The sequence below is a fragment of the Pecten maximus genome, chromosome 5, assembly GCF_902652985.1.
Source record: "Pecten maximus chromosome 5, xPecMax1.1, whole genome shotgun sequence".
In the NCBI taxonomy this organism is placed as follows: Eukaryota; Metazoa; Mollusca; class Bivalvia; order Pectinida; family Pectinidae; genus Pecten; species Pecten maximus.
Window position 1 is genome coordinate 33,089,177 of NC_047019.1, and position 23,176 is coordinate 33,112,352.

Consider the following 23,176-nt stretch of genomic DNA (forward strand, 5'->3'; position numbering starts at 1 on the left):
CACTCTAATACACATTCGGACCACTCAAGTACACATTCGAACCACTCTAGTACACATTCGGACCACTCTAGTACACATTCGGACCACTCTAGTTACACATTCGGACCACTCTAGTTACACATTCGGACCACTCTAATACACATTCGGACCACTCAAGTACACATTCGAACCACTCTAGTACACATTCGGACCACTCGAATACACATTCGGACCACTCTAGTACACATTCGAACCACTCTAGTACACATTCGGACCACTCGAGTACACATTCGGACCACTCTAGTACACATTCGGACCACTCTAGTACATATTCGGACCACACTAGTACACACTCGAACCACTCTAGTACACATTCGGGCCACTCTAGTACACTTTCGGACCACTCTAGTACACATTCGAAGTCAGACACGCTTTACCATCCGGTACACCTGGTCTGTTTTCTTTGTATTTTAAACGAACTCCGTGTAAATCTATATCCAGCTCGTAGTTTGTCCTTGTTTTATTGAGTTTGAGATAGAATTACGGTTTCGTTTACTTGTCGATATATATATATATATATTTCTCGATCTGGGGCGTGGCAAGTTTTTATAATGTTTACTTGCTGCAATTAGAGGCATGCTTTAGATATACTGTATGCATATAAATGTCGATTTGGAAAGACAGAGTGGAACGTGAAGGCTATGTAAATTAATATCTACCATAAATACCACCACAGTCCGATATCGACCCGACCGACACGTCACGATGTGGCTGTGTGTTAATGGGTTTAAATACACAACGTTCTGTCTGATACAACCAGGTAGATATATTTAGCAACGGAGTGTGACTCTCGGTAAATTCAAAACGTGCGGACCGACAGAAAGGCTGACAAAAATATCCGCATGAAGTCACGACTTGGCCCTGGAGCTAAGTCAGTCGAGCGGAACACGCCAAACTACACCGCATGTCTATACTTTACAACAACAGGTATTGGTATATCGAAAGTATTATCTTATACAAGTACACCAGTCATTGTTGTGATATCACTGAGATGGTCGAGTACACGTCATGGATGTATGCAAGGACATGCACGCGCATTTAGATGTTCGTATCCGTGGACCAGTTTTATCATTGTTTGAAAAGTATTTTCGTGATAATTATATTATCTTTTAGTTCTAATTGGATACACGTGGGTCTCGACCATGACGTTTAAATCACGGTAAGTGCGCTTTGTTTTGTCTCAAATAATATTTTTCACTTGCAACGTTCGCAAGAAAATGAGCAGATATGCTGAATTAGATAATAATTATATATATATAACAAAAACAACAACAAACAAACAACAAAAATAAATGGGTATGCTTTACTTTATTCTCCGTGTTAATTAGAGTCTACGTTAGATATATATAGAGATGGAAGTTGCACGCGAATAACGTACGTAGGGTATGGCGATATGGGGTAACATGGTAGGGTATGACAGTGTGGAAGTGTTGGGATGACGATATGGGGTAACGTGGTAGGGTATGACGTTGTGGTGACGATATGGGTAACGTGGTAGGGTATGACGTTGTGGTGACGATATGGGTAACGTGGTAGGGTATGACGTTGTGGTGACGATATGGGTAACGTGGTAGGGTATGACGGTGTGGAAGTGTTGGGATGACGATATGGGTAACGTGGTAGGGTATGACGGTATTGAAGTGTTGGGATGACGATATGGGGTAACGTGGTAGGGTATGACGTTGTGGTGACGATATGGGTAACGTGGTAGGGTATGACGGTGTGGTGACGATATGGGTAACGTGGTAGGGTATGACGGTGTGGAAGTGTTGGGATGACGATATGGGTAACGTGGTAGGGTATGACGTTGTGGTGACGATATGGGTAACGTGGTAGGGTATGACGTTGTGGTGACGATATGGGTAACGTGGTAGGGTATGACGGTATTGAAGTGTTGGGATGACGATATAGGTAATGTGGTAGGGTATGACGGTGTGGTGACGATATGGGTAACGTGGTAGGGTATGACGTTGTGGTGACGATATGGGTAACGTGGTAGGGTATGACGGTGTGGAAGTGTTGGGATGACGATATGGGTAACGTGGTAGGGTATAACGTTGTGGTGACGATATGGGTAACGTGGTAGGGTATGACGTTGTGGTGACGATATGGGTAACGTGGTAGGGTATGACGGTGTGGTGACGATATGGGGTAACGTGGTAGGGTATGACGGTATTGAAGTGTTGGGATGACGATATAGGTAATGTGGTAGGGTATGACGGTGTGGAAGTGTTGGGATGACGATATGGGGTAACGTGGTAGGATATGACGGTATGGTGACGATATGGGTAACGTGGTAGGGTATGACGGTATGATGACGATATGGGTAACGTGGTAGGGTATGACGTTGTGGTGACGATATGGGGTAACGTGGTAGGGTATGACGGTGTGGTGACGATATGGGGTAACGTGGTAGGGTCATGCGTTGTGGTGAGATTGGGTACCGTGGTAGTGTAATGGCGGTGTGGAAGTGTTTGGGATGACGATATGGGGTAACGTGGTAGGGTATGACGGTGTGGAAGTGTTGGGATGACGATATGGGGTAACGTGGTAGGGTATGACGGTGTGGAAGTGTTGGGATGACGATATGGGGTAACGTCGTAGGGTATGACGGTGTGGAAGTGTTGGGATGACGATATGGGTAACGTGGTAGGGTATGACGTTGTGGTGACGATATGGGTAACGTGGTAGGGTATGGCGGTATGGAAGTGTTGGGATGACGATATGGGGTAACGTGGTAGATTATGACGTTGTGGTGACGATATGGGTAACGTGGTAGGGTATGAGGGTATGGAAGTGTTGGGATGACGATATGGGTAACGTGGTAGGGTATGACGGTATTGAAGTGTTGGGATGACGATATAGGTAATGTGGTAGGGTATGACGGTGTGGTGACGATATGGGGTAACGTGGTAGGGTATGACGATATGGGTAACGTGGTAGGGTATGAGGGTATGGAAGTGTTGGGATGACGATATGGGTAACGTGGTAGGGTATGACGGTATTGAAGTGTTGGGATGACGATATAGGTAATGTGGTAGGGTATGACGGTGTGGAAGTGTTGGGATGACGATATGGGGTAACGTGGTAGGGTATGACGTTGTGGTGACGATATGGGTGACGTGGTAGGGTATGACGTTGTGGTGACGATATGGGGTAACGTGGTAGGGTATGACGGTGTGGAAGTGTTGGGATGACGATATGGGGTGACGTGGTAGGGTATGACGTTGTGGTGACGATATGGGGTAACTTGGTAGGATATGACGGTGTGGTGATGATATGGAGTGATGTGGTATGGGACTTTGAAAAACGAAATATTTGCTGAAAATGAGAGAACAGCTTTTTATTCTTTGTTTAAAGTTTAATTTTGTGTGTTATATCTTTTGTCAAGAATGCATTTTAACTAAGATATAGCTAATATGTATAACTGAATTATAATTTAGGATATATTATTGTATTTAAGTTACTTATTTGTATCTAAGCTGTTCAAAATTTAATTTCTTACGTCGCACAGTGATGTGCGTTTGCTTATAACCTCCGCGGTTATAACGGTTTGATTTTAGTCATACGACTGATAGGGACGTGGTGTGATGATATTCTATAGCTATTGTGAACGAATAACAGAATATAGAATTTAACACTGGGAAACAGTCACACACCAGTGAAATAAAATCCCAAATATGACCCACAACCATGTTTTTGCTTGTTTTAGCACTAATTAAAAATAAATGTTCACTTTCATAACTATAGATATTTCAAAGACATGCGGAACACTGTATATATCGTATCCGTGCCGGTATTGAATTAATTTGTTTAAAATAACATTAATAAAGCAGAACTTTTATTTCGCTAGTCGACATCATTTTTAACTTAAAAAGTTGTTTGAATAGTAAAATAAAGTTCTACTTAAATATATCTTGCAGAAGATATAGACATGCAAATTCAATGCTAACACAGTTACTAATTAGCTACTTACAGCATAAATAATAGTGTGTTAAAATAATTCAGCACTATTTATCAAATTATATATTGTGGCTAGAGAATTAAGCTAAGAGCTTTTAACACCTCTACCGAGTGAATAGACGTATTTCTTGGAAAGCATGTACGCCACACTGCAACATTGACTGTAAAGTAACATGTGGTTTATCGTATCGCAATCACGAGTACAACTTAATTGTAAGAAATTAAAAACGAAACACGATTGATGTAAATTATGTTTTAGTCTCGGGATGGTTAAATGCACTAATATACATCTTTATAGGCAGATGGCTAATAATTTATCCACTATATTTGTTTAGTGCGCTAATGTGTGTATAGCATTACGATAATCAATACTGTCGAACCGATTCATCTATTAGACGTGACGTAAGCACTAATCTTAATACTGTACATATTCAGGCAATCTATTGTGATAATGGGTCTCGATGACATGCATTCCACGAGTCTTGTTTATTTCGTTGCGCTCCGCTGAATCGTTGACCTCATAGGTCAAATAACAGCGCCGTCTGGCGACCTCAATTGAAAATACACATTCTGAAAGGAGTGAAACTCGGGAATCGTTCAGTGTTTATGGAGTGTTTACAGATCAGAATGAGAGATAAATTTATTTCTCGTATGCTGTACAATGAACACAGATGATGTGAAAGTTGTAGGATCCAAATTACCCCTGATATTAGGCGCTAAGGAGCATATAGAATGTTTGTTTGGGGTGTGTGTGGTCTTGCCACCAAATCACGATGACTTCCTGATTGGTAATGACAGTAAAGATGTTTGTGAGGAGTCTCGTTGTACGAATATTCTTTTGTCGTCAGAGATTTCATCGGAAAATGTTCAAAAGGCGAAAGTAAGTACAAAGTCCAACAACTGAGTGATAATAATTTGTAATACCACATCTATCGCTAACCTTGTCTACCGAGGGGACGTAATACACACGAGGCGATACTAAAATAAGACAAATTATCCGGATACAATAATTTCTCGGTGTTTATGGCTTGACATGGAAATTTGACACTCTGTACGGTATATATGTTCATATTTAACTAGACATAGAATAAAAGTGCATGTTTTTTAATGTGATTTCTTCGATCTTATGAGTGTAGTGATATGTACACACTGGTGTAACAACCAGGAAGTTGGCATTTCCCGTAGAGTTGCCTACTTGTAAAAGCGTGTTCGATTTTGAACTCTCTTTTAATAATACATCACTTCGTGCATGAACTTTGCATTATCAATCTATGTATATAGAATACATTACCTATCAACGTACAATCATTTGGTCTTGGTTCATATTAGGCTTAAGGCTGGGGACATCAGTGTAAATTCTAATAATAGATCAAGAAAGCAGCTACAGTAAAATAGTTTTACATAAGAATATTTGTAACTGTGATTTTAGACAGGTCTTCGTCTAACTAGGGAACTTATAGAAGGAGGATCCGTTTTTGTTTTTACACTTAATCTACACTTTCTAGCCCCGCCCCTATTGCATGTGTACAGATCGAGGCGATTTAACCTCAACAGTTTTAAAAGTTCTTGATGTAGTTTTTTGTACCCAACCGTTTTAAATATTACACATGACCTAGCTCAATATTGTTTGGCACAAAATTACCACGGCTATCGACGGGTCGTCAAACACAAGGTGTTACGCCCACTTACATGTTTTTTTTCTGATACGTAAATAGAAGTTATTGTTAATTACTTTAGTAAAGGGATGATTGATTTCAGTGGCAATACGAATCATTAGTGTCATAACAATGTGTGTGTATTTCTAGTCATACACAGACCTTCCGACTCGAGCGTATTTTGCACTCAAGCATGCTGTGTGGGCGAAGCTGATTCATGGCTCAAAATCTTACAATCGTATAACAATTTGTAAATGAAGTATTTCGTACCTAGTCATAATAGTAACAACAACGACATGTAGGAGAAATGTGGGTTGTTCAAAGAAATATATAAGTTATTTCCTCTCGCGTGAAGTGTCCGTAAAGTGTGTGTATCAAACAAGTTCACAAGAGGGGACAGCAGTAGATTAACGCGTATGACTCTCTAGACAGAACTAGGATTTATTAACGACAACTATTACGGGTACAGGTTGGTGAGTAAATAAAACCCGTATAAACGTCATACGATTTATTAGTGTAGCTCTGTTAAATGGTATAGCCATGTCGACAGTATTGTGTATAATTTGTTCCAAACTTGACACTATTAAAAGGTTTGTAAGCTGTTGATATATAGGTTTGTAAGCTGTTGATATATGGTTTTCTTGCTTATGTCCCTCTGTGAGGATGACGAGTATGTACAGCAATTTATGTTTTAATAACCATCCCGAATTTGTTATATTTACTTTGTCCTGATGAAGGAAGACGACTATATATCTTTAGGATGTGTGGGAGGAAATTGGAAAATCATTAGATAGGTTATATCTTTGACGACCCCAGGAAATCATCTATTCCCCTTTAAAGGATTTATACTGGATTCGTTAATATGACCGAAATTGTTGTTTTAGTAATCACTTACTCGTTTTTTAACTGAAATTATTTATGCTCATGTATCATTACCTTGATTTGACACACATTATATACATTTGCGCTTCTGATACTTCTCAGAAGACGCTTACGCTTCTGGACCACTTGGTCTTAATCTGCGTTTATTTCATGATTTACTTTATAGCTATCGTTTTATTGGTGTTGATATTGCAGTGAATGTACTAAATAATATAATACTTTAGAATTGATATCATCTTTCTTAACAAGTCACGAAAAAGTTAAAAACAAAACGAAGACAAACCAGAATACGGAGAGAATTTTAGCGTGGATAAATATATGTTGTTTAGTTTCCTGGCATTTGAAAAACAAACCGGTCTTTATGTTATGATATCGTTATACATAAACAGTGTGAGCGGACTAAGTCACTTTCGAATATAGTCAATGGCAGTTTTATGTTGTAGGTTTTTTATCAGTCTTCCTACATTTTATCAGCACCCGCCACCTGGCCTAGTCCCATACCTACATATTTATGACACCGAGCGTCAAGGAATGTCCGCTACTTTTACATGCCCTTCCCCGACTATTTATCAAGATAAGACAGTAATATTGACCAAGCGGGTCCCTCAGTGTTCAACCGCCGTCCTTATGTATAAATAAAATATTTAGGGCATTTTCGTTATCCGCGCTTCCCAGTAATGAATTGTTTGATACGCATATGTACCGTATTGAGCACGTATTACATTAATCTACCGTGTTAAGTCTCCTGTTTGTAGTTTAAATAATCCGGACTTTTGCAATCATCATCAGTATATACTTATTTGATAATCTGTGTATCTGTCATTGTCCGTATATGTAGACTGGGACAGTACCTACGTGTACTGAAATCGGGGCGATATAACGCACATATCAATCATTACAATGCTGTCATCCCGCTAGGACGTAATTGTCGTTTTACGAGTTATATTTATAATATTTCCTATGCCAGTACATGGCGCGAGCTCATAATGTATTCAGGGTTTCCTTACCTACATGTATATGTCTTTTTCTCAGAAAGAGCCCTGTCTTCCTTGTAAGACAAATCGGTAATTAGTGAGTTTGGCGGTCTATATCGCTCCAGGATGAAAAGCCTGTAATTCTCAGAATTCAAAAAACAAAGGATTTAAATTGTGTTAGATACAATATGTTACGAGCCGCAAATACACGTTTAAGTAACATTTTATTTGAAATTAATTTAATCAGACATTTTATCAGCGTTACTTCAAACGTTGAACGAAATTAGCATAAATATACAATAATTTAAATTGCGCATTACGGCATAAGATATATTTTTTTTCATACTGGGAAGTTCATTATGGATTGTGAAATGAGACTATCACACAATAAATTATATAAAACGCGAGTGTACATGTATACTATGGACTGTTATAATACTTCGGATTGCGTTGTATAGCTGGAGTGGTCAACAGGTGGAGCAGGTATATATCGGGGATTGTCCTAATCCAGCTCAGTGTTGACATTATCAGTTACCATGTGATCTGTGTAGTTACAATTCGAATCTGTAGGACTGTTATGGATACCTCTTTTTTTGACGACTTATCTAATATTATAATGTTCTGTGGTTATGACGTGTATAATGTATAATATTATGTGTTTATCCTTTTTTGTTTATATTTTAGAACTACATTTCATCTCTGACTGCCGAAGGAGAGGAGAGCGCCACATTTACAATTAATTTAACAGGACCTTCATTAACAATGCTGATAGAAAGTCGGGACTCGATAGAGCAGTGTTCCCAGGCTGTGCTGGAGCTCAATCGGGAGGCCGATATACTCCGTGTCTACGGAAAAGTAGACAGTGTCAGGTCGGCCAAGTTAATGATAGACATGATGCTGAGTAAAAGTGAAGTTGATTCCTCACTGAACGTACGGACAAGAAAGGATAATGGCGATGGAAACGATGAAAGTAACGATGTTTCAGCAAGAACAGCGGAAAATACGTTACAGTCTGAACCGGAAGTGCAGACATTGCAAGAATTAACCGACGGTGAGGATATTGGGTGTTGTAGGGAAAATGTACGAACACTTGTTAGCGAAGACGATTCTAGTTTGCAAACTGACAGTGAACCAGTAACATGTCATTCCTTTGTTCATGTGGGGTTTTCCGACAATTTCTTAAAACGAGGTTGTGATTCCGTTCCAACGCGAGATTTGGACGATGTTAGTGATTTGACAGTCGATACAGAAGTACTTAAAGATGAGTTGTGTACACAATCAGACGCACAGCTCATCGATACACAGTTAACACACCTCAGTCTATCTAGTCCTCATACCGAACTCAAGAGCTCTTCTGACGAAGAGGTAGAAAGACTCCACAGTGTTGTAGAATATGATGGGAAAGTAGAATTCGCCTTAAAGTTAGGCTATACAGAAAATCAACTGACAACTGTGATAAATAAATTAGGCCATGAAGCCAGTCAGAATGAAATTCTATCAGAACTCATAAAATTGGGAAAATGTGGAATTCCCGATGATGAGTCTAGACTTGATTCATTAGAATGTGACTCTGGATTAAAAATAACGGAAAGTCACACGAGAACAGCACCACTGTCTCCTCATCACAGCAGTCCTGATCACCTGGGACGGGAGTTGGAGTTCGTCGACAAATTCAGACCGGTTGTCATTGACGGTAGTAATGTTGCCATGAGGTAGGTACCGTAGAGAATATTTAGTAAGGGTAGTTGGGCAATATAGACCATAAGGATTAGGTATTTATATACTAGGGGGAGGGGGGATGCAAGTTTATTTTAGATAGTTATTATTTTACATGATATTTTGATGATGTGTTCGTGGTGTGGGTTTCTCGATTATAGCATCATTACTGGATACATTTTAATGGTTTTTGTTGTCCTATCACAGACGGTGTTTGCGTGAATACCATTAAAACAATGATGCCCTACGCCGTTTCCTGATCCAAATAAGTAGCGTGTGTCCTCCCTTGGCATCAGTCGCTGCTGTCACTCTCCCTCTCCTAAATCAGTGCACGGTGTTTATTGCCCTTTGAGGGATAGTATTCCACTCATGAATAAGGGCCTGCGTGTGTTGAGCGACGTTATATGGGACTTTGACGCGCTCCATAACCTCCCTGTCTAGCTCGTCCCACAAATGCTCGATTGGGGACATATCTGGACTGTTTGGTGGCCAATCAAGAACCGAAACGTTGTTTTGAGCGAGAAAGTCGCGACAAACCCTAGCAACGTGGGCCCTCGTGTTGTCCTGCTGCAGCGTAAGGTTACGTTGGTGATAAGAGGAAGAACGTGTGGTCACAACACCTGATCCCTATACATTACTGCTGTAAGATTACCATGGATAACCACGAAAGGCGTTTTGAAACTGTTTTCACGCCTTGTAATATCCCTGCTCATACCATAACAGACCCTCCCCCGAATCTGTCGCTTTCCGTTACGGAAGGGGCAGAATATCGCTCACCACGACGTCGATAGACACGTCGTCCACCTGACACGTAAAGCGAGACTCGTCAGTGAACAACACGCGTCTCCAATGAGCCAAACGAAACCGAGTCGGTGCATGTGCAAGCAACCACTGCATTCCACATTGGCGTCGCCTTTGCGTAAGTGGCAACATAGGGACGTCGTGGCCTTAAATGGAACTCTCGGAACCGATTCCTAGCCGTTTGGACACAATGGCCGACCATGAGTACCGACAACTTGACGTTCCATCTCTGTCGCCGCCTAGTCGATTGCGGAAGTGAGAGAGACGTATGCCTCTATCTTGACGTCGCGACGCCATCCGTGGGCGTCCGTTCCTGGGACGGTCACGGCCCTAAGACGCCCAGCAAAACGAGATATTCTTGTCTCATGTTCACCATATTGCTGGACTACACGACGTTGCGAATGCTCCTGCATTATCAGAGCAATGACCCTACCCCTATCGACTTCACTCTGTCGCGGTAATTCGCTATATAACCGATCTGTACTGTCCAATATTCTATTTGTAATGCTTTACCAGCATACATGTATATGGTGAAATAGTACCCCGGATGCACGTTTTCATTGAAAAATCTACTGAAAGCACGTAGCGTCGAGCGGATTCATGGCCGGCTGCATTTTAACTGAAGAATTTTTTCCCAGTGCACGGAGGTAGCTCAGTGTGAAATTTGATTGAATTTAGACCACGTGTCTAAAAGTTTATTAGAAAAAACGAACTTACATTTCTGTTTTCCGCTAGTATATTTTGTGAATTTTTAGATGTGTCAGAAGTTGTTTACCTGGCGGTAAAATAAAGTTAAAATATGAGAAAAATATGGTAATTTTATGAGTAACGTGTGTCCTGTCGACTCCTGCGTGTCAGGTTATAGACTAACAGATTCGTCAGGAAGGAATCGTGCCAGTTACATCCTACCATAACATTGGTATGCTTTGATACTATTTAGCATATTACCAATGTACCATTCAATTGTTATATAATAGTAAACTGATACAGTACCGAACCAGGTCACTATTCGAACACGCAAGATCTCATTCCCTGATAGGACGTTATACATACACAACACAAACCTAGAGTATGAACGGACCACGACTTAGTCAGGTAATAGTTCAAACATTGTCAGGTCAATACAAAAGCTTGACGCAATTCGTTTTCAAACGCTTAAAATTCAGTTTTCTGTATCGTGTAGATAAGCTGTAACTTAGTGTATTGATGCTGTTTTAATTAGATATTTATTAATTAAAGCCAATTTGTAATATATGTAGATTAAATAATATATATTGGACAGGTAGGTTCGAGTAGATAAAGTCACAGACTGACACCAATACACATTGGTTCGTGTAGATAAAGTCACAGACTGACACCAATACACATTGGTTCGTGTAGATAAAGTCACAGACTGACACCAATACACATTGGTTCGTGTAGATAAAGTCACAGACTGATACCATTACACATTGGTTCGTGTAGATAAAGTCAGACTGATACCAATACACATTGGTTCGTGTAGATAAAGTCAGACTGATACCAATACACATTGGTTCGTGTAGATAAAGTCACAGACTGATACCAATACACATTGGTTCGTGTAGATAAAGTCAGACTGATACCAATACACATTGGTTCATGTAGATAAAGTCAGACTGATACCAATACACATTGGTTCGTGTAGATAAAGTCACAGACTGATACCAATACACATTGGTTCGTGTAGATAAAGTCAGACTGATACCAATACACATTGGTTCATGTAGATAAAGTCACAGACTGATACCAATATCGTGTAGATAAAGTCAGACTGATACCATGGCCAATATACATTGGTTCGTGTAGATAAAGTCACAGACTGACACCAATACACATTGGTTCGTGTAGATAAAGTCAGACTGATACAATACCAATATACATTGGTTCGTGTAGATAAAGTCACAGACTGACACCAATACACATTGGTTCGTGTAGATAAAGTCAGACTGATACAATACCAATATACATTGGTTCGTGTAGATAAAGTCACAGACTGATACCAATATACATTGGTTCGTGTAGATAAAGTCAGACTGATACAATACCAATATACATTGGTTCGTGTAGATAAAGTCACAGACTGATACCAATACACATTGGTTCGTGTAGATAAAGTCAGACTGATACAATACCAATATACATGATGTGCAAGTTGACAGTTATGAGTATGCGCAGAGGAAAGTCTTCCAAATTGATAGCACATGCATATGAGATAAGAAATGGAGAAAGAAAAAAAGTGATTTGAACGGGAGGGAATTCTAACTAGATCAAGCAAATCGTTGTGGGGTTCAAATACATATACTATATCTGTATTAACTATTTTTCAATAAAACAAATTAAAGTAGACAATATATTATATAACAATCACATACTGTGTCTATATATAAAGATATGTCCACAACTTATTAATCCATTAATCCGATGATGATCATTACACTAAATCGTATCATTTTCTCCACCCACTCATTGACGTATGATACCCACGCCAACCTCAAAGTAATGATCAGTTCAAATTTTAGAATCCTTTTTAGAGGTGTATTGTACTATTCGGTACGGCCTGGCATGATCAATGGAGCGTTGTATTGAATCACATCTTATATAACTGTGTATAATGAGTAAAATTCTTCACGTATGTTGTCAAACAGTTTATGCGGATACGCCCGTGTCTTTGTCTATTATGTAGTTAGTAGGCGTCGTGGGCTCTTATCATAACATATTGCAGAAAACAATATGTTTTCATCAGAAATGCAAATTTTACATAACAATAGTACAAAAGAATATGATACTCATTCTTGTAACCGTCAATCTGGCGGTTATCAACGGCGTTGAGTTAATTATCACTGTTTTTTCGCCGACAATGGACATGACTACGCCCATTGCTAAATCTCGACTACCAACTGTAGTCAGTGGTCTGTCGGCATGAGGGAGTACCCCACTGTTATGGAATCGCCTATCCTATAATAAGTTTTTGACTTGTTTTAGCAGACGGTTCCTGGTCATAATAACACCTTATCCTATTTATTGGTTATGACGTCAGCCACGTCACACGCCATATCATGGTAACTTTAAGCGGCAGGGAAAGGATGGTGATGAGCGTCGGTCAGGAAGCACAAACAAAAGAAAGCCAAACAATTCTGTTGTATAACCGAGCATTACTTGTAACAGTTTCGAGTAACAGTTTCGAAAGAACACCGTGTCCTTATCTGTTTTATATTTCTTTGTAGTCATGGAAACAAGGAGGTATTCTCATGTCGAGGTATTGAATTGGCTGTGGAATGGTTCAGAATGCGGGGTCACACTGAAATCACAGTGTTTGTGCCCCAGTGGCGCAAGGAAACATCACGACCGGACTCCAAAATAAGAGGTAGGTAACCGTTACATACACGACACGGACTCCAAAATAAGAGGTAGGTAACCGTTACATACACGACCGGACTCCAAAATAAGAGGTAGGTAACCGTTACATACACGACCGGACTCCAAAATAAGAGGTAGGTAACCGTTACACACACGACCGGACTCCAAAATAAGAGGTAGGTAACCGTTACACACACGACCGGACTCCAAAATAAGAGGTAGGTTACCGTTACATACACGACCGGACTCCAAAATAAGAGGTAGGTAACCGTTACATACACGACCGGACTCCAAAATAAGAGGTAGGTAACCGTTACATACACGACCAGACTCCAAAATAAGAGGTAGGTTACCGTTACATACACGACACGGACTCCAAAATAAGAGGTAGGTAACCGTTACATACACGACCGGACTCCAAAATAAGAGGTAGGTAACCGTTACATACACGACACGGACTCCAAAATAAGAGGTAGGTAACCGTTACACACACGACCGGACTCCAAAATAAGAGGTAGGTAACCGTTACACACACGACCGGACTCCAAAATAAGAGGTAGGTAACCGTTACACACACGACCGGACTCCAAAATAAGAGGTAGGTAACCGTTACATACACGACCGGACTCCAAAATAAGAGGTAGGTAACCGTTACACACACGACCGGACTCCAAAATAAGAGGTAGGTAACCGTTACACACACGACCGGACTCCAAAATAAGAGGTAGGTTACCGTTACATACACGACCGGACTCCAAAATAAGAGGTAGGTAACCGTTACATACACGACCGGACTCCAAAATAAGAGGTAGGTAACCGTTACACACACGACCGGACTCCAAAATAAGAGGTAGGTAACCGTTACACACACGACCGGACTCCAAAATAAGAGGTAGGTTACCGTTACATACACGACCGGACTCCAAAATAAGAGGTAGGTAACCGTTACACACACGACCGGACTCCAAAATAAGAGGTAGGTAACCGTTACATACACGACCGGACTCCAAAATAAGAGGTAGGTAACCGTTACACACACGACCGGACTCCAAAATAAGAGGTAGGTAACCGTTACATACACGACCGGACTCCAAAATAAGAGGTAGGTAACCGTTACACACACGACCGGACTCCAAAATAAAAGGTAGGTAACCGTTACATACACGACCGGACTCCAAAATAAGAGGTAGGTAACCGTTACATACACGACCGGACTCCAAAATAAGAGGTAGGTAACCGTTACACACACGACCGGACTCCAAAATAAGAGGTAGGTAACCGTTACATACACGACCGGACTCCAAAATAAGAGGTAGGTAACCGTTACACACACGACCGGATTCCAAAATAAGAGGAAGGTAACCGTTACATACACGACCGGACTCCAAAATAAGAGGTAGGTAACCGTTACATACACGACCGGACTCCAAAATAAGAGGTAACCGTTACACACACGACCGGACTCCAAAATTAGAGGTAACCGTTACACACACGACCGGACTCCAAAATAAGAGGTAGGTAACCGTTACATACACGACCGGACTCCAAAATAAGAGGTAGGTAACCGTTACACACACGACCGGACTCCAAAATAAGAGGTAACCGTTACACACACGACCGGACTCCAAAATTAGAGGTAACCGTTACACACACGACCGGACTCCAAAATAAGAGGTAGGTAACCGTTACATACACGACCGGACTCGAAAATAAGAGGTAGGTAACCGTTACATACACGACCGGACTCCAAAATAAGAGGTAGGTAACCGTTACACACACGACCGGACTCCAAAATTAGAGGAAGGTAACCGTTACATACACGACCACATCGCTGTGAAGTGAGGCCATGGGGAGACCAACTATGGCAGGTGCTGTGGTGTGTTGGACGTCCGTCACTCTATCTAACACACCTACCAAGATGCTCATGGATATCCATGCAGTCGACAAGAAATATATTTTTCGTACAAGTGAATAACTTTGAAATATAGCATATATCTAATAACGGGGCAGGGTTGTTTTGTGCCAAAAGAGTGGAAACTCGGAGTGAAATTGCAGAAATCGGAAAAGATCTAGGCCTAAAGACATTTTAAAATCTGTAAAGAAAAGTGCTTTAGCTCCTTAACTAACCCATAAAATTTGATTAATTTGTTATATAACGCTGAGGGTACATAACGATGTTCATATAGGCTATATCCAGACACAATTATTACACATACCATATTCATTATCTTTTCTTTCACAATATAATTACATTTGCCAATTTGCAAAGTCATTTAAAAACAAAAACAGCAAGTAACGCCGCCGTCAAATATAGAGTTCCATGTGAACACGATCAGTTTGACGTGTACCTGGTCCTACACACTGACGTACAACCCAGTGTTGCTGGGCGTCGGCCCACTACTGATTACGCGTATGTCATGTTACAAGCTTACATGTTAATCTCGTAGCTCTCAGTGGTAAGCTAAATATACGATACCTCGACAGGAACACGAGAAACAATGTTTGGCCGTACGGTGTTGGGGGTTGTATAAGTGTTACGTGGTTAAGACTAATGCTAAATAAAAACCATCCTTAATGACGGTATAATATTATAAAGGTTCATCTTATATTCCGTATAGTTGAACCCGCCATTGTGTAAAAATAATCCTTTAATATCACGTTGGGTCCAAATATACATCTTGTCATCGATTTCCAGACCTTATACGTCCATCAACATCACCAAATTAGCAACCGACTTACTTTCATTTTGTATATGAATTATCGCATTACGACACCAAAATCCGCCTATATCCCGCACATAAAATGTGAATGAGAAACTTTGATACACCTCCTGGTAATTATTTGAATTACACAATAAAGGCATTGACTACATAACAAAAAGACGATAGCAACAGCCTGGATTGAATAATTTCAGTTTCAAAATTATTCAAGGCGCTTCACCGCCGACATAGAGTATTCATGATCTATTGAAAGCAATACTAGGTTGTTGTGTAATTTTATAAAGTACAAAGGATTAAATACTTCACACTGTTTTCATACCTAAAATGAGTTTTTGTGGTGTTTTTCTTTTAAATAAAAAGCGGGAAAACTATTGCGTCCTAAGAGACTATATGCTACTCCGCCTCTATATTTGGTGCGTTATTTTGAATCTTTTAAGACCAGTTATAAGGGACTGTTATCAAGACATTTGTTTCAATTTTATATTGAGGTCATGATTTAGGATTCATCATTAGAGGGGATTTGTTAATATATGTACATCCAGTGATCTGAGAACAGTTAAAGAATGCAAAACAGTACTAGTGTAACAGCTTATTGCTAATTTGTCTTTCGGGATTCCCTACTGCAAATGTACGTGAACGAAAGTACAGTTGTACAAATGAAAAACATTTTTCTATTTTGTTTTTGTTTTTGTTTTCTACAGACCAAAATATTCTCATGCATCTGGAGAAAGAAAAGGTGTTGGTGTTCACGCCGGCCAGGAGAATAGGCGGCAAACGTGTCGTCTGCTATGATGATCGTTACATCCTTAAACTGGCTGCAGAAACAGGGGGCATCGTGGTTTCTAATGACAATTACAGGGATCTTCTGAACGAGAATCCAGAGTACAAAAAGGTCGTAGAGGAACGACTTCTCATGTACTCCTTCGTGAACGACAGGTACTAAATTTATTCACACACGTATCGTGTGGGGGTAGTGTTACTATATTACCAATTGTCTGTAAACACCACTGACTGAACAGTCTCGAGTATTGTCTCCACTTTAGAATCAGCTTATTATCTCTTAGAATAGTAATATATCTTATAACTTATGAACTGGGGAATGACTGAATATTTTGCTTTTAAATTACACTGGATCAGACGTTTCGATATTATGCTGAGGTGTTAATTTGGAACTTATCATACAAGCTTAGCTTATTGCCCTTTCGTATTACTTGGGATATTCCCTTTTCTCTTTCCGTGTTTCTTATCTGGTTTGAAGTCTTCAGCGAAATATATAGCCAAGATTTATCAAATGGGTTCCTTAATTGTTTTAATCCATGCTTGAACCTATTTTGTGATTCGGCATCAAGCTAATTTAATCTAGCACTGGCGTTTTTTGTATAATAATAAATGTGTTACAACCTGTATTAGGGCGTTTGGTATGATGCATTCAGAAGTCTCCGTTATTACGTTATAGATTCATGCCTCCTGATGATCCACTCGGTAGACACGGACCTAGTCTGGACAACTTCCTGAGTCGCGAACCAACAGTCCCCGTGTCCTTACCCCCGGTCTGTCCGTATGGCAGCAAGAAGTGCACCTACGGCAACAAATGCAAGTTCTACCACCCAGAGCGAGGAAATCTTCCACAGAAGACTGTCACCGAAACGCTAGCTGAACAGACAAAGCAGAAGATGCAGGACTTGATGGAAAGAGGGAGCAAAAGCGGGGAAGGTAAACATTTTGTTTACACCCAGCAACCAAAATAAATTGATGACATTGCATATGCCACCCGGAATATGAAAAATACAAACAAATATGTCATACAGTAAAAAACATCTTTACATTACACAATGAATTATGGTTTAACTATGAAATTTGTGTTCATGTTTGAATCGTCAAATGCTTTTAAGACTAATACTTTTTGACATTTTAGGCGACAAGAAGAAAGTACCGGTCCGAAAGCAGCCATTAAAGCCGAAGTTGTCACTACAGCGAACTCAATCTCTAGTTCCTATGGAACCTTTAGCCAACAGGCCTCCTCCCGACTTCAGTGACCTAGCTGCGGACAATCCACCACCACCCAAGTCGGAGCAGACAATTCAAAGTTCAGAGAAAACTGAAAAGTGGAAGTCGTATGATGACAAACTCACGGGTTTCAGGAAAAAAATGGAACAAGCAGAACAAGAAGAAAAGCAACGACAGGAGGAAGGTGCTTCTTCAGATGCAGAGACGTCTTCATTAAAGATGCTACCAACAAGCGAATCTTTACATACTCCCCTGTCGACCAGTGATCATATCAGTTCTCGGTCGTCTTCACCTTTACAAAGAAGTAGTCCTACGCAACCGATAAAACCACAGGAACAGTTTCTAAGTGGGCATCTTCTTTTGGCAAAGAAGCTTTCTGATGAGGCTGCAGACAAGAAAGTGCGACAGAAAGTTTCGGAGGAGCGAGACCATACCAGAACACCTCCAACGGACCTACAACAGTCGCGAACGGCTTTACATAGGTGTAACTCCCCTCTGGCACAATTCAGTCAGCCACAAATGCAAAACCAAACCTTGTCGCACCAAATGTTGTCGCCTGAGCAGCAGCCACAACCTCGTCACCAAAAACTGAGCCGACAATTATCTCTACAGGGAGCTAATGATCCTAGAACACATCGCTCACTACAACAGCAGTTGTCATACGACCCACGATATTCTAGTCAACAAACATACCAGAGACGACCGCAACCAATTCCAGGGAGACAACAAGGATTTTATGATCTGCGTGGGTCAGAAAACTTTGGCAATGTAAGTGTAGGAGCAGTTGACTCTGGAATGAGGCATACTATGCAGAATATTCAACAAGACACAAGAGCGTGTAACGAACCGTTTTTCTCTGGGAGTAGTGGTAGGCATTTGAATGTTGAGCATGCCACACTTGCCAGGATGCAGAGCGCACCGGAAGTCCCTCAACTTCGAAGTGCTGCAGCTGCACCACCGATCGCGAGAATGGTTCGTCAAAACAGCAACTCGGACACACAATTACATATCATAGGTGGGGAAATGGAACAAACTGACTATAACTTCTCTGAATTCCAAGGCGGAAGGTCTGATTATCAACAGGGAGACGGGTTTTCTTCTAGTTATGTTCCACGTGGCCCCGGTTTTGAAGTTCATCATCAGCCTGTAGCACATCAGTTTAATCGAGGGTTTACCCACGGTGTTCCGAGTTATCCACATAGTCAAGGATACACACAACCACAAAAACACCATGCTGGAAACACCACGTGGTCTTTTAGCGACCAAGGATTTGCTCCTGGACAAATAAAACAACCTGCACAATTTCCAGGGTTTCATCGACACGCACCGATACAACATTCACGTTCGTATCAAATGATGCAGTCTCGGCCTTCACAACCAAACGAATCGTATACAGAGCGGGATCCTAATTTCCACACGGGAATCCTCACAAAACGGGAGGACGACATTTGGGGACCATCCGTTGCTTCAACTTCGTCGTCATCGGTGTTTTCTCAAAATTATGCTCAAGGAGATAATCGCTATGGTGACATTCCAAGAAGTCGGTCAGGGATGGCCTCTCCAGTTTCCGAACAAAACCGGGGTCATGTTGGCCAATCAAATACGTCCTCAAATAGTCACACTCGGTCGACGGTCGAGACACCTAGCGCGCCTTCACCACTAATTGCTGAGGATGCTCCAATACACCGCAATGACTCCCGATATAGTCTATACTACCACCTGTGTGGACTGTTCCCGGAACAAAAAGTTAGGACTGTCATGAACGAACACCCAGACCAGACTGATCCACAGGAACTTTGTGCTTATATAATTGGAGCAAAATGAGAGAAAGATTTTGATCCGTAAGCAGTGCTTACATCATAAGGGCCAGTAGGGCGAAGGAATTTTGTGATTACACTATAAAGTGTATAGTCATACCGGTTACTGAAAGTGCCGGACAGACCACAGATCGTTTTTGTAAGTTAAATGTCAAAGTACATTGTCGTTGTTAACGATCATTTTCAAATATATTGCACACATGTAAGTTCAGTGAAGTAAAAGGTATCGATTTAGTTTTTATCATCAAATCTTATCGAAATAATTAATAGACGAAGAAGGTTTCTCATGATTGCTATATTGTTATCATCCATATAATTTGATCTACATATGTCAGTGTATTAATATAGGAAAATATCTAATCAGAGGAGCCGCCAGGACATCACTATAGTCCGCACTACAGCCACATACTTGAAGCGTTCCTATTACAACAATGAGTGATCTAGCGGTCGGAGCCTGGGATTAAGTTTTCACTTTGGGTCAAAGGAACGCGTCCCTATTACAATATTAAGTAATCTAGCGGTCGGAGCCTGGGATTAAGTTTTCACTTTGGGTCAAAGGAACGCGTCCCTATTACAATATTAAGTGATCTAGCGGAAGGAGCCTGGTATTCAGTTTTCACTTTGGGTCAAAGGAACGCGTCCCTATTACAATATTAAGTGATCTAGCGGTCGGAGCCTGGGATTCAGTTTTCACTTTGGGCCATAGGAACGCGTCAAGTCCATGTTTCTACACCAATATTATCCCTAACAACCAGACAAAACCAGAGGATATCTTAACGACGTTTATGCTCGTTAGTTACATGTAGTGTTCAGGAATACAGTTTCAATTCACATACCTTCACGGCCAAATAATTAAGATTTGAACCCATTTCTCAGATATTATGACACTTTCTGGGAATCGTTAATCTAACTAGATTCTAAAAAAAGTTTGTGCTAGTGCTGGTGCTGGTGCTGGTAGCCATTTTCGGTTCAGGGTCTATTGCTATTCGTCAATAAAGTGATAGCTGTTATATACGGTATGCACGGGTTCTTTACTAAATTCATATGATTAAATGACATTAGCTGTTAAAAAGACGTTAAGCAATGACAAACACACACCCTTATTATAACTTTGAAACATCGTTCTATGCAAAATGCATAGCAATATAACCATAACTTAGGTTATAGATAAACGAAACCTGTTTGTTTTTCGTGACAGTGCAGTCTTAATTAAATGTATTGCTATGAAGTGATACACACAACATTACCAACTTGATACAAGACTCGAGAGTTGTGAAAGAGAAATGCCTTTCCTTCGTGAAAAATAATTTATGATTACAACAGAAGGAGCATATACAAATGTCAAATCTGATTTTAGGAGTTTTGGCTGGACTTTATAGATCTTCTAATAAATTCGTATAATATTGACCCAGAAGTAAGTAATACAGAAATGAACAAAATAATTAATCGGTCGAGATTTGGGGAAATTGTGTTTAATCTAGGATTTGTGTACTGAAGTTAAATCTGTACGACCGCCCTTCTGACAGAGTGTGGTTAGACTAAGTGAAGTTTCGGTCTATGGTCTTTGGCAAACGAGGACCTTGAATTAAGGCTCTAAAAAGAAATCGGTAAAGATGTGATGACACATTTGTGTGTATACTTATCAGAGGTTGTTGCATATTATTTTGTTAATATTGACATAAGTAAATTGATGTTTTTAAAACCATCATTCAAAAACCTATATAAATTTTTACTCTTTTTTTTCGCGTTTTCAAGTATGTTCAATGCATATTGCATGTACTTCCGTATATATTTGTATTTCGTCCAGCATTTCTTTTAAGAATTGATGTTTTACTGCTATTGCGTTGCTGGCGTTAATTGTAACATTGCGTTCTCCATTCATTAGTGTACATTGCCAAATTATTGTATCATGTTTTGTAAGATCTGTTTTTACTCCAACAAACTATCAGCTGTTATACAAAATCTCTTTGAAGTCGGGTGTGATGCACTGTTGGTAGAGCTCGGGTCTTTGGAACCCAGTGTGACATAAGACTACGCAGGAAATAGAGAGAGCACATTTGTTATACTGACCCAGTGTTAAGGAAGGTCATTGGTGATGCTAACAGGAGTTTAAGTTCGTTTCGTGTGAAGGGATTGAGAGTGATGAAAGGTTGTGCCAAAATCTGATGAGAGGATTATGGGAGAAACAATATGCATACCAAGATAATCGTGAGGGAAAAACAAAACCTTGTCATATCGTTACCTTCACAGCAAACGATATTGTAGTCATGTTTTCTATCATGTGGTTGTTTTAAAAATTGCTTCAGCAGTAAGTTGGAGTGATATATTGACTTATGTAGTACCACGTGGTACGGACATTCCTCTGACTCTCCCCAGCGTTTGACACCTTTAAGTTTTAGAATAAGGCGTTGTAAAACACCGGGGAGAATCTGAAGAATGGTAATAAGGTTTTTAATTGAACGCATCAAAAGGTTTTGATACGTCGCCAAATGTTTGATACAGATACAGTGTGTCATGTCAAGTCACCAGTTAGGTGAACAATAATCGGTACCTCTTTTTGAGGCAATATATTTTTATGAATATCATATAACATTTATCGTTTTAGGTGTATTATATGGAATAACTATAATTCACATGTTGTAAGTTCGCTATCTGTCACTCACATACTATACAAAATGGAGTTGTTTTTTTGTAAAGTGGATTTTTTTCTGAGTTGGGTTAGTTTTCGTACGTGCAAATATTCCACACAAGAGCATCAATCAACCAGTCAGTTTCAACAGAGAGCATTTCCACGCCACGAACCTGTCCACTCTATACCCCATTTTCCTTCACGGTCCTGACTACTGCCTTGTGGGCACAGTCCGAGGACGTAATCTATGGTATTGTTGTATTGTTGTACTCGAATATTCTGCTTATAGCGAAATATTAAAGGGTTGACAAGTAACATATATTGCGTTATTTTTGTGCTTTGTGAATCCTGAATTTACACAAACTATTACGTGGTCGGACTGTCATGCAAATCTGTTGTGTACAAACCGTGATCGGTAAACTCAACATTTAGTCAGTACATAATGATAACGAAGAAGACGTACGAGACTTTAACACGAAACCAGGTGTCGGTCAACCTCAGAAAATAAGGTCACCATGTCTTCACATTAGATAAAGTATCCCTGACTGAAAATTGATTAACAGGTGACGTTATCTTGTGGGAACTCCTTTGCAAA

At 40.2% G+C, this 23,176-nt stretch overlaps 1 protein-coding gene across 3 annotated transcripts; it reads left to right on the top strand.

The window, feature by feature from the left end:
- The first annotated feature begins 947 nt into the window (after positions 1-947).
- LOC117327828 (probable ribonuclease ZC3H12C) lies at positions 948-22,900 on the top strand. 3 transcript variants are annotated; one of them, XM_033885030.1, is made up of 6 exons: positions 948-966; positions 8,198-9,225; positions 13,276-13,415; positions 16,830-17,064; positions 17,585-17,841; positions 18,044-22,900. In XM_033885030.1, exons 2-6 carry the CDS (start codon positions 8,276-8,278, stop codon positions 19,957-19,959), a joined length of 3,498 nt encoding a protein of 1,165 aa, XP_033740921.1. In that variant the 5' UTR covers positions 948-966; positions 8,198-8,275; the 3' UTR covers positions 19,960-22,900. The 3 variants fall into 3 exon arrangements, with proteins under 3 accessions (XP_033740921.1, XP_033740920.1, XP_033740919.1); XM_033885029.1 differs by lacking the exon at positions 948-966 and adding an exon at positions 1,002-1,198; XM_033885028.1 differs by lacking the exon at positions 948-966 and adding an exon at positions 4,548-4,882.
- The last annotated feature ends 276 nt before the right edge of the window (positions 22,901-23,176 follow it).

Coding starts and splice junctions, on each gene's coding strand:
- LOC117327828 (XM_033885028.1), top strand. CDS start 4,664: ATGAACACAGATGATGTGAAAGTTGTAGGATCCAAATTACCCCTGATA. Junction 13,416..16,829: donor ACCGGACTCCAAAATAAGAG/GTAGGTAACCGT, acceptor TGTTTTCTACAG/ACCAAAATATTCTCATGCAT. Junction 17,065..17,584: donor TACTCCTTCGTGAACGACAG/GTACTAAATTTA, acceptor ATTACGTTATAG/ATTCATGCCTCCTGATGATC.